This window comes from Macadamia integrifolia, unplaced genomic scaffold, assembly GCF_013358625.1.
Source record: "Macadamia integrifolia cultivar HAES 741 unplaced genomic scaffold, SCU_Mint_v3 scaffold1409, whole genome shotgun sequence".
NCBI classification, from domain to species: domain Eukaryota; kingdom Viridiplantae; phylum Streptophyta; class Magnoliopsida; order Proteales; family Proteaceae; genus Macadamia; species Macadamia integrifolia.
The window spans coordinates 39,466-52,330 of NW_024868192.1; the positions used below are offsets into that span (position 1 = coordinate 39,466).

The 12,865-nt window shown below is 48.2% G+C and overlaps 1 protein-coding gene across 2 annotated transcripts in view; it reads left to right on the forward strand.

Annotated features, from left to right (window-relative positions):
- LOC122063657 (methyl-CpG-binding domain-containing protein 2-like) overlaps positions 1-12,865 on the forward strand; it is a 78,728-nt gene that overhangs the window by 33,203 nt on the left and 32,660 nt on the right. For both annotated transcript variants that reach the window (XM_042627353.1, XM_042627354.1), the window contains exon 2: positions 4,395-5,010. In XM_042627353.1, coding sequence (XP_042483287.1) covers positions 4,415-5,010 — 596 coding nt within the window. In that variant the 5' untranslated portion in view covers positions 4,395-4,414. The remainder of the gene's footprint in view (positions 1-4,394; positions 5,011-12,865) is intronic.

Genomic DNA, 12,865 nt, shown 5'->3' on the forward strand with positions numbered 1-12,865 from the left:
GGGGAGGGGGGGGAGGGCATGGGGAGGGGGTTGAGGAGGTCAGAGGAGGAGGAGACTTCAGACTTGATATCCTCAGGGTTAGTAAGCAAGGAGCCATCACAAGAAAGGAGGGAAGATAAAGTGTTGGCATTGTTCCTAGCTTTAATAGACCGATGGAAGAAAGCACTGTTGGAGTCTCCAAGCTCCAACCATTTGATTCTGGATTTCTGCTTAAGGAAAATTTCTTCCTGAGCAAGGATGAGGGAGAGCTCAGCAGAGGAGGATTTTTCGGCAGCAGCAAGAGAGACACTGGAGGGGTCCAACTGGAGACTAGATTGAATGGCAGCCAGCTTTGATTTGCAAGAGGCGGCTCTACTTGAGATATTGCCAAAGCACTGGGAGTTCCAAGCTTTCAGAGCATTTTTGACATTTCTAAGCTTCCTCGAGAGGGATATGAGGGGAGAAGAGAAAGCATAGATCGGGATGTCCCAAGCATCCTTCACTAGGGGGAGGAAACCCTGGTGAAGGGACCACATATCAAAGAACTTAGAGGGATTAGGGCCGAAGGAAGTGGAGGGGAGCACCAGGAGGGAGATGGGGCAGTGATCCGAAATGCTCGGAAGGTTGAAAGTAGAGTGGGAGGAGGGAAAGGAATCCAACCAAGCCGAATTGACGAGGACACGGTCTAGCTTGCAAGCCACACGGCTGGAATCACAACGACGATTGTTCCAAGTGAGCTTTGACCCAGACCGGCAGAGGTCGGTCATACAGATATCCTCGAGGTAGGCGTTAAAAGGCCCCACGATAGGGGGCAATAGGCTCCCTACCTAATTTCTCATGACCGAAACGGACAACATTAAAGTGGCCCGAAAGGCTCCAAGGGGAGGAAAGGACTACCGACAGAGAGGGAACGAAGATCATTCCACAAAGGATTTCTCTTAGAAGCCCGGTTAAGGGCATAGGCAATGGAGAGGAGGCAATTCATGGAGCCAGAGAGATTAGAGATGGAGAGGTGGATGAATTGAGAGGAAGAATGGAGGGAGGTGATGTGAGAAGGTGAGGGTCCCAGAGCTCCCAAATACGACCATTCAGGCAGTGGCCATAATTAGAGAGGAATGACCAATTTGGGGCAATGGAGGCAACGATGCAAGGAGCATTCGGCTCCATACCCTAGTTTCCAGGAGGCAGCAGAGGGGAGATCGAGAGGAAGAGATGAGGGATCGAATAGAGCTGTGCTTGGCCGAGGAGTTCAGGCCTCGGACATTCTAAATGGACCAGGGGGTCATTTGGAAGGGGGAGGGGAAGGGATCAAAAGCTCCGAGGAGCTGGAGAGGATGAGCTGCTGACCCGAGGAGGGGCTCCTAGAGCGACAATGATATTCCTTAATGGGAGAGGGGGTGGGCAGAGCTGGTAGTCCGAGAGGTAGGCTGATCTCCGGGGATGGCAGGGGCTTTGGATTAGGTATAGGATTGGGTTAAGGCTTAGCCTTTCTCAAGGGCTTCCTGGATCTGGAGGCGGTGGAGTGAGAAGCAGGGGGGAGAGGCATTAGGAGTATCTGCAATGGAGGTGGCCCGAACAGACACATCAGGGGGGCTATAATGGAAGCCGAGAGATTCGCAGATGTAGCAGTCATAACCCTTGGTCTATTGACAGCCTGTGAATGGGTGGGCTGTAGGGGAATTCTAGTAGCAGAGGCAGCGGCCTCTTTCAAAATTTGGCCTGCGGTGGTGGCGGCAACTTGGGTAGAGGTGGTGGTAGTAGCTTGAGCAGGAGAGGAGGCGACAACGTTTGTAGAGGCGGAACAAGCGGCTTGATCAAACAACAGAGGAGGTGTCTTGGACAGAGGCGGTGGCGGCAGCATGGATGACGGCGGCGGCTTGAGTAGATACGGCGGCGGAAAATTAATTAGAGGCGGCGGTAGTGGCAGTTGCTGGTTGCAGGTCTTCAGTAGCTGGAGCTTGGACAGAGGCATGAGAAGGTCGCAGGATTCCTGAGTTTGTAGCAGAGCAGCGGCATGGTGGAACTCTAGGGAGAATATCTTCAAATGTGGAGGTGAGAGAAGCTCACAGGTTGGCGGTAAGAGTGTTGGTAGGGCGGCCTGGCGGAAGGCTAGGAAGATTGCAGGGGGCAATTGGAGAGGCCATCGTCAAGGGGGGTGCATAGAGGACAGAGAGGTTTGTTCGACGGACGGAGTGGAAGAAGTAGGTGGGTCAGGTGGGTCGGGTCGTGGGGGGGCAGGAGGGGGCTCAGGTTCATGGGCCTGGGAATTGAAGTTGTGTTCAGAGTGGGCTTGAGAAGGATGGGCAATAGCAAGGGCCGGAGAAGGGGGGTGGGCCGAGTCAGGGCCAAGAGGGGGGGAGGTAGTGTGAGTGGAGGAGGGGGGATGGGCTCGAGGGCCAGGCCCAGAGGGCTGGGCACCAGCAAAGGAGGATAGGAGGTCCACAGAGTGCTGGATGTTAGGTCCAACCAGGGTGAGGATCTGACCGGAGTTAGGAAGGGTTTGTCGGATATCAAGGCAAGATAGATAAGGGGGAGATGGGTTAGGGATTGAGTCAGAAGACGGAAAGTTGAAAGGGGAAAGGGAGCAGGAAGGAGGCAAGGGAGAGGCGGCAGGGGAGGTACGACCACCTACGAAGGTGTCGAAGGGAGAGGCATCGATGACGGGCAGTAGGGAAGAGTCCCTATCCCCTTCAGAGGAGCTAGAACTATAGCCAAGGGGCAAGGCGGAACCATCGGCACTGTCAGAAGCATCGGCATAGGTAGAACCCTCAGTGTCAGAGGAAAAAGCCTCGAGGGAGTGTAGGACAGCAAATTTGTTTTGACCATTGGTCTCAGATGGAAGGACCACCGGATCAAGGAGTGGCCGGTGAGGAGCAGTATCAGTGACAGGGATCTCCGAGATAGACATATGACTGTGGCTCCTCTGCCGCCGGAATTTCTTCTTTTTTTTTTCCTTCCCTGGCGAGCGGGATCTTCATCATCGGCATCTTCCAGGCGTTCAGGAGCATGGGTGATCACAGATTTTAACAGGGGGGAGCAAGCCTTTGAGAGGTGCCCAAAAGATTTGCAAGATGAGCAGTGAGGCGGTAACCAGTCATAGTGGACTTGCTAAGTGAAGGAGAAACCATTTTCCTCCATAATAGTTATTTCAGAGGGAGGCGGTATATCGGCTGGAACATCAACACAGATTCTGGCGAACCCAATACCGTCCATGATTTTCGTTTTGAGATCAGAGAAGAGTGGCTTTTCGATGACCGAACCAACAATACTCAACCCCTGTTCTCTCCAGTAATGGAGAGGCAGATTGGGGAGGGTGATCCAGAGAGGTGCTGATTTGAAGTCCACTTTGCTAAGAGAGGAGAATGGATCCCATTTGCGGAGGAATATAGCCTTACTGCCCACACGCCATGGGCCGTCTTCAAGGGCTCGGAGCATATCGGATTCAAGCGAAAATTTGAATACGAAAATCCCATTCGAAAGCATGTAAGATTGCAACCGGTCTTGAAGCCTCCGCTGCTTAGAGAGGGATGCCTGAACAATACCGAAGGGCGGCCTGCTTCCCATGAAATGGCCGACAATGCAGAGGTTCCATTTTGAAATATCTGGCTCGAGAAGGCCGGAGGGACAGAACCCCACTTTCTTGTCATCGATGAGGGAAGGAGGGATAAAGATCAGCGGGAGGCCCACACGAGGGGGAGAGGGGGAGGAGGAAGGGCAGATGACTGAGGCATAGGATGTCAGTTGAGGGGGAAGAGTGAGGAAGTGGTGGAGGCTGGTCCGAAGGAGGAGGAGGGCTGGGACAGAGGCAGCTCAGGGAAGGCAGAGAGGGGCAGGGGGGGTGGTTCGGGAGGGGAGGAGGGGGGTTCCGGCGGTAGCAGCCGCCGGGGGGGAGGTGGTCATAGGAGGGAGGTCTTCTTCTTTCGCCCACTAAGTTTTTGATGATCTTTCTTACCTTGATCCTTGCTGATTTTCAAGTTTCAACTACAAGCACAAACACACAGACAGAATAACAATTGACATTATGAAACAACCTTGAAACGTTCTTGGGAGAGGCAGGATAAATGTTAACTGCTCTGAAGTATCTAGTTACAGTGTTGTTACTCCTTAGAATTATTCAAACCGTAATGTAGTTTCACTTCTATAATGCTATTTCACATTCAGGTCTGTGCCCATGCATTTACATTGGGGGTGGGAGGAGAGACCATGGCCTGCCTGAAGTATCTTGTTTCCATTCTTATTCAAATTTTTATGCCATTGCTTCTGTTACTACATTGAGTTTGTTGCTTTTGTGTAGGGGCTTTCTCTGTCCTTTTGCCATTTATGTGGTCAAGTTATTACCTCTCTTCTTGCATGACTATATTTTGCCACTAGCAATTTTCTTATCTGGCTGACACTTTGCTCATTTACGCTTATAGGTTACTGGAGATCAATTCAGATGCAGTCACATTCTGATGACGCTGTCCCTAAGGTGAAGGAAGAAATTGACTTCACATATACTAGTTCTCAGGGTCATCTGGATGACACTTTTCAGAAAACTGTAGATGTTCTAGACGATCAGGATGAAGATGAGATACAGCTTATAGATGATGAAGATGACCAATCTAGTGAAAATGCCTCAAATCAGCTGGTGGTTTATAATCCACCGAGTGATACAGATCAGACTGAACCGGTTCCTGAACCTATTGGATATCAGCCTCCTCCTTTCCCTAGTGACTCAACACCACACCCCCATTCGAGAGTTTTGCCCTCTGTAGGGGCATTCACTGTCCAGTGTGCTATTTGTTTTAAATGGAGGCTTATCCCAACAAAAGAGAAGTACGAAGAAATCCGTGAAAATATCTTGCAGCAACCTTTTGCATGTGAAACAGCTCGTGAATGGAGGCCTGACATATCCTGTGATGATCCGCCTGACCTTTCACAAGATGGTAGCAGGCTCTGGGCTATTGATAAACCTAATATTGCTCAACCCCCTCCTGGGTGGCAACGGCTTCTTAGGATCAGAGGTGAAGGAAGCACCAGGTTTGCAGACATGTATGTATCCCTTTTACTTTCATCTTGTTCTTTCGAATAAAAAGCTCCTTTTTGCCATGATATACCTGTAAAGATAAATTTTGTAACCCACTTTAGATGTTAGATTAGAAAATGTTAGCATTAATACATTGTAATATGATGCAGTAGCATTGTCATGGCTGGACCAGGATGACCTGATCTGGAGACCCAGACCAAGGTGAACCGGATCCAAACTGGATTTTTGGTTCAATAAGGTTTGGTAGGGGGTTTATTTAGTTAGTTTTCAGTTTTCAAGTTTCCTAGTAGGAACCAATTTCAAGTTGGGAGATTTCTTTATAAGAGTTAGATATGTAGGAGAGTCTTTATTCAGTTTCCTTGTCTGAGTTAGTTTTCAGTTTTCAAGTTTCCCAGTCGGAACCAATTTCAAGTTTGAGAGAATATATTTATACATTTAAAGGTTGTTGGACGGAGATTATTGGAATATTGAGTTAAAGTTTAAATGGTGGCACAGAAAGCAAGCTTTCTAACAGTGTCGCAAATGGTGGATCCGCCAAACGTCATATCGACCCAGATCCATTCTTGGTCGAGAGGAATGATTCGTCTGTTAGAAGGCTACCAATGCTTGAGAGCTCTCTTCCAGATGACAGAGGAGAAGGGGCAAGAGAAGAATAGGTGGTTGACATCCACAGAGCCTTTCTAGCAATGGCAGCATGCAGGGGGAACATGGATGTGGCGGTGGATGAGGAAGGATGGCGTCGGGAGGCAGTTAAGGGTGGCATGCCAAGCCGTGAAGCTGTGATGAGGGATATGACCTTTAAACTAGATGGTTTTGTGCCAAAGGACAAGTGGGCCTTTGGAATGGACAAAATCCCAAGCCGAGGAAGAGGAGAAAGATTCCGAGGGAGAGGGGGACTAGATGATTTTATATTCTCTTCCCCTGTGGCCTGGAGGAAGGGGGGAAGGGAGGACCAAATGTTTGCAGGGGGGAGGGAGGGGATCAGCTAACTAAAGAGATAATGGAAAAGACCTGGGCATTTTTGCCTAAGCCAGAGGAGTAAATGACTCGAGGGGTTATGGAAGAGGAGAGAATACCTTATGGGTGCCAGGGATCAAACCAGAGGGAGGTAGAGGAGTCATTGCCAATGGATGTGTAGATAGCTCTAAGAGCAGAGGGTCTTATGTTAAAAATGTTATGCCAGACCCAAGAGGCATCCTGGCCTGGAGTAGCAGACCAGAGGGATCATCTTTGAGGAGGGAGGAATAGACCCAAGAGACCCAAATGGAATTTTTCTTGGAAGCAATCTTCCAGATGAGTTTGAGGATGCCTAGAGAGTTGACTTCCTTGATGCGTCTTAGACCTAAACCCTCCTTCGGATTTAGGGTGACAAATGGAAGCCAAGGTGGAGAAATTTGGAGGAATCATTTCCTTTCTAGAGGAAGGAGTAGATGAGGGATTTAATGGCATTGGTGATTGAGCATGGAAATGCAAAGACACCCGACCTGTGGAGGTACATAGACTAGAGGACAAATCTGGCGAGCTTAAGGTACCTAACATAGGAAAGGAACGTACTTTCCAAAATTGGAGCCTTTTCCTCATGAGGTCAAGCATAGGGGTGCAATGATGAGCTGAGAGCTTGACATGAATGAGAGGAAGCCCAAGGTATTTAACGGGGAGAGAGTCCAGAGAGAAGCCCGTAAGGGTCAAAAGATGGGATTTGCAGGCATCCGAGATACCTGCAGTGAAGTGGTGGGATTTAAGAAGGTTGATTTTAAGACCCAAGAGGGCTTGAAAGAGATGGAAAGAGGACATGATTGAAGAGATGGAGAGGGGGTCAGCTTTGGAGAAGATCATAAGGTCGTCAACAAAGGCGAGGTGGGTAAGAGGGAGGGCTTGGCATTTAGGGATAGGGGAGATTGGGTGGAGGTCGGTGGAGAATTGAATGGATTTGGAGAGCACTTTAAGGCCCTGGAAGAAAAGGAAGGGAAAGAGGGGCACCCTTGGCGAATGCTTACAGTGGAGGAAAAGTAGCCGGTAAGGCTACCATTGACAAGAACCGAGCAGGGGGAGGAGATACAAGCATGGATCCATCGAATAAGTGAGGGGGGAAGGACATCTGGAGAAGGACAGAAGAGTGGAAATCCCATTTGAGAGAATCAACCGCCTCAATTTTGAGAAGAGCAGTCAAGCAATGGGATTTGCGATCGAAGCCGCAAACAATCTCATGACATAGAATAATGTTACTGGAATGCTTCTCCCAGCAATAAAGGCAGATTGGTTAGGGTTAACCAAGGAGTCAATGACCTTTTGAATAAGGTTGGCAAGGATTTTGGCAATCAACTTATAAATAAGATTACAAAGGGAGCTGGGCCGGAAGTCGGGCATAGAGGAGGCCCCATCAGATTTGGGGTAAGATCCAAGAAAAAGCTCCTAATGGCTTTGATGAGGTCATCTCTAATGATGTCCCAGTAGAAAGAGAAAAATCCCATGTTAAAGCCATCAGGAGCAGGAGCTTTGTTAGCTTTATAAGAGAGGATAGCGTTGATGATTTCATCATCCAAGGGGATGGAGCGGAGGACGGGCTGAAGGTGGTCATGGACGAATTTGTTGAGAAGACCATTGGGGATGGGGGATGGGGGATGGGGGAAGGGGGAAGTGGGGAGAGATGGTTGAAAAGCTCATTGAAGTAGGGAACAACTTCAGACTTAATGTCCTGAGGATTTCGAAGGATAGAATCATCTCTGGAAGTGGGGAGAGGAATGGTATTGACATTTGTGCGAGCTTTTAGGGATTGGTGGAATAAAGCCATATTCGAATCACCCAGCTCAAGCCACTTGATACGAGCTTTTTGCCGAGGGAAGCTTTCTTCTTGGGCCAAGAGAGCGAAGAGCTCCAGGGAGATAGATTTTTTCCTCTTCGGAAAGGGAAAGGTTGAAAAGGTCCGATTGGAGCTTGGCTTGGATAGAATCAAGTTTGTCCTTATAGGAGTAGACTCTAGAAGTGATATTATTGAAGTAGGCCGAATTCCAAAGCTTGAGGGCAGGCTTGACATTTTGAGCTTCTTGGAAAGGCAATGAGGGGGGAGGAGAAAGCTTGAATAGGGATGTTCCAAGCAGTTTGGACTATAGGGGTAAAATCCTGGTGAAGGGACCACATTTCAAATAATTTAAAGGGCTTGGGACCAAAGGAGATAATAGGGCTAACATGAAGGATGATGGGGGAGTGATTAGAGATGCCAGGGGAGTCAAAAGAAGCATGGGAGGAGGGGAAGACATCGAGCCAAGCTTCATCGATGAGGAATCTGTTGAGCTTGCAAGCAATTCTCGCGTGGCTAGAGTGGCAATTGTGTCAGCAGAGCTTGGCTCTCGACCAACGGAGGTCATTTAAGTTGATGTCTTCGAGGCAGTCATTGAAGGCCTCAACAGAAGGAAGGTCAAGGGCTCACCCTCAACCTTTTCATTGTTGGAATGGACAACATTGAAATCTCTCGCTAGGCACCAGGGAGAGGACCTGACGATGGGGGAATGGGCATGGAGATCAATCCAAAGAGGAAGCCTATCATGGGCACGGTGCGAGGCATAAATGACAGAAAGGAAACAGAAGTTCGCACTAGAGAGATTGGAGGTGGAGAGGTCAACAGCTTGGGAGGAGGAGGCTAGATGCGTGATATGGATTTTGTGGGGGTTCCACATGATCCAGATATGACCATTTGGATAATGGTCATAGTCGACTAAAAAGGACCAAGTTGGGGCAATTGAAGAAGCAATGCTGCGAGCATTAGGCTCCAAGACTCTGGTTTCTAGAAAACTGCAAAGGGAAGCATGGGAGGAGATGATATGCGATCGAATTACAGGTCGTTTTGCCGTGGAATTGATCCCACAGACATTCCAAAAGGTCTAAATGGTCATCTAGAGATTGTGGAGGATGTGGGCAAAAGCTCAGTGATGGCCAGTAGCAGAGGACTGCTTCCTTCTGCGAGAATATTCTTTGATGGGAGATGGCTGGCACGAAGAGGACTGCAACACCTTGGTAGCTGTGGCAAGGGGACTGCAGCTAAGAGATTTTACGGATCTGTAGCCTCTGAGGGGCATCTTGTTCTTGGATGAAGTAGCCTCTTAGAAGGACATGACTTAGAGGCAGCAGGCACATCAGGGATTGCTGGAGGAGAATCAGTATCATAGTTGATTACAGTAGAGGTGGCAGAAGCAGGCAACTGAGCAAGCTCTATTGGGGGAGGAGGAGACAACGTGGCATGCAGGGCAGGATCAGGTGACAAAGCTTGAATTGCAGGAACAAAGTTGTTTTCTGGCAGAGAGACCGAAGAGGATTTGAGAGTTGTTGCTCGCGGAGAGACCATCGAAGATTCTAAGGGGGTTTCTGGCAGAGTGATCAAGACCGAGGAGGTAATCGACATGGTTTTGGGAATGTCGCCTAAGGGAGGCGAAATAATAATTTCTGCAGGAGGAGCAGCACCAAGGATGGCAGTTGATGAGGTTGTGGCGGTGGCATTAGGAACAGAAGGCGTCCAGAATCGCCTAGGGAAGGTGATGCTGGTCACAAAACATGCCGTCGGGCGAGAGAGGAGGTCTCAAACAGTCAGGATGGATAGGGTTAAGGGTCGGGTTAAGGCAGCTCGATGGGTCGGTGGAGATGGGTGAGGTACAGCTCGGGTCGGGCAGGAAGGTTTTATGATTTTGGTTTGGATTAGAGGAGGTTTGGTCTTGGTTGGAAGGGGGTTCGTTTGGGTTGGTCTGGAATTGGTTTAGATGGTTAGGCCGAAGGATTGTTATAGAAGACTGGTCAGGGATGGCTAAGATAGTGTCGTTGATGGGAGAAGCAGTGTCAGTCATGTCGAGCGAGGGGGAAGAGAGAGGAGAAAGGGGTTCAGTGATGGCAATGGATGGAGTGTAGGTTTTCACAGAAGAGGGTGAAATGGGCTCGATGGGATGGTTCGATGAAAATGACTGGTTGAGGGTACTAGAAGCAGGGTACAGACTGGCGGACTGGGCTCAAGGACTCAGAGCGGGATCGACGTCTTCAGAGGACTCTTCTGACAGGGAGGAAGATTCATCAGCAGAGGTAGTTTCGTCAGCAGAGGATGTGGCAGCTTCATTGTCAGAGGTGGACAGGGCCCCCAAGATGGAAACTCTGTTTGATCCATTGGGTAATGGCGAGGGGACCTTTGAGGCAAGATGACCAGCAATAGTGTAGCAGTAGCGGGAGCTGTAGAATTTCTGTTTTATCTCTTGGGTAAAGGCGAGGGGACCTTTGGGCCAAGATGGCCAGCAATAGCAGCATTTGTGGGAACTGTAGAGGTATTGGGGAGAGACATGATATTTCTACTGCGTTGGCGGCGACAGAAATTTTTCAGACCATTATTCAGGGGGATCTCAGTGCCAGGGATGAGATTTGGCTCTTGGATTACATCTTCAGTCATCTTCTCAGGAACCGAAGGGGAGCAGGCTTTGGTGTGATGGCCGAATGCTTTGCATACCGAGCAATGGGGGTAACCAGTCATAGGTAACTTCTTGAGTGAAGGAGAATCCATTTTCTTCCATGATTGTGATAGTGGAAGGAGGAATTTCATCAGCAGCGACTTCTACACATATGCGGGCATAAGCTATGATCAGAGAAGAGAGGCTTCCCAATGACAAAGCCAACTAGACTTAGTCCCTGCTTGCACCAATAGTGAAGGGGGAGGTTTGGGAGGTCAACCCAGATAGGAATGGATCGGAAGTCCACTTTGCTGAGGGAGGAAAAAGGGTCCCATTGCCGAAGAAAGATGGGCTTGTTTCCAACTCTCCAGGGAGCCGCAGGGACTAAGAGGACATCAGCCCAGAAGGGTGCCATTGCTTGGTGAGCGAGAGCTTGATGATGTTGCAAGGGGGGCTGCTGCCAAGGAAGTGTCCAATAATATAGTGCTTCCATTTGGCAATCTCATGTTCCAGGAGCCCAGAGGGACAGAGGCCTACTTTCTTGTCACTGATAGCAGAGAGGGGGGGGGGGGGCACAAAAACCAGGGTATGGCCATCTACAGGGGGAAGGGAAGGGGATTGGGCTACAGTGGACCAGAGTTTAGGAGGGGAGGAAGGAAGGGCAGGGGTAGGAGAAGGAAGGGAGGGAGGAGGAGGAGATAGAGGTGTGAAGAGGAGAAGCAAGAGGGTTTTCAATAGGGATCAGAGGATCAGGAGAGGGGCAGGGGAGGATTGGAGGGAGGGTGCCGGCGGTGGGCTAGGCATGAGGGATTTCAGGTCATCGGGGAAGGGAGGGAAAGAGAGGTGGGAGGAAACTTCAAAATATTGGAGATGTTACCCAGTTTTATTCTTCCTTTATTCCTTCTTCTTCCTTACTATTGTTTCCTGTTAGTATTTTCCTGTCCTGCTCTGGGTGGTACTGCAATCCCTTTGAGTTGGATCAATATCATTGTTACAGCTTCTTTCCATTTAAGATTCTGGGCGTAGATTGATTTTCAGTTCCTAATACTCTTTCAGCTCTGAGAACCAAAACCATGATCAGACTTGAACTTTAGCTTACCACCAGAGACACTTATGAGACTTGTGGGTCCTCTGAACATCAAGTACCAACAAATCAGACGACCCAAATCCTAGATTTTCAGTTCCTAATACCCTTTCAGCTCTGAGAACCAAAACCATGATCAGACTTGAACTTTAGCTTACCACCAGAGACACTTATGAGACTATGGGTCATCTGAAAATCAAGTACCAACAAATCCAACCATTAGTTCAAATATCCGAAGCCCCAGTTTGATTGGATCTCTCATAAGGGAGATCTCTTCTTTGAAGTAGGACCTCTCTGTCACTGGTCTGCTATTGAGAGGTTGAAGACAACCTCCCCTTTGATACAATTAAACCCTATTGTCTATATTTGCAACTAAGCTCCTCTAGTCCTTGGTTTATTTCATACATTACCTCTCTTAATTGTTAGTTTACAGAAATACGACCCACTTACATTTTTGCTTCCATTTAAGTCCATACTCCATAACATTGTTTTTTCTTTCGTTGGTCTTGAACTTCCATATAATTATGGAATTGCCACTCAACAATTATTTTGAGATATTTATTATTCTTGTGGGCCATAGCGATCTCAAATAAGGGTTTTATGTCCCTGGATTGCATCATAACACCTCATTGTTCAAAAGATGAATGAGGTCCAAAATCATTGTGTTCTTGTTATGAATGTGAAAGTTGCAGAGCTGTAGAGAGGGATATATGTTATTAATGTAGAACTAGTCAATTAGGAACTAATTCCACAGTAGGATCTTTCACAACCACATCAGTACCACGACTCAATTCCCAGCAACTAGAAACAACAGTAACTTTTAACAGTCAATAAGTACTTAAGGTATTGGACTTACTCAACCAAACTTATAGCAGAACACCCATTCAACAGTAGCAGCAGCATGTTTTATTATTCATAGTAACGCCATGGGCAGAATTGCAGTTACAGTACTGTCCAAAGTGTCCATAAATAGCAACTAATAAACTTCTAATGACCGCAGCCTATGACTTTAGAGATGGGGTTGGAATTACACTTCAGAGAATCATCTCAGACGATGGCTGTATTGCAAGTAATGACACTTGTTCAAAATAAAAACTCAATCTCAGATTTAGAAACTTAAAGACCACATCACTTTTAGCCGATAGAAAGGCCTGAAACCAGTATCGAAGTGGGAACGTGAGAAGGTTGGAACACTCCCAGAATAGCAACAACATCTAAAACCTTATCCCCACTTATTGGGGTCGGCTACATGGAGATTCCAAGCAAGGATGAGCATAAGGATCCATGCAAAAAGATTGGTGGGTTATGCCTAATTATAGTAAGTGCTGGCTGTCAACCTAACGCACCACAACAAATCAG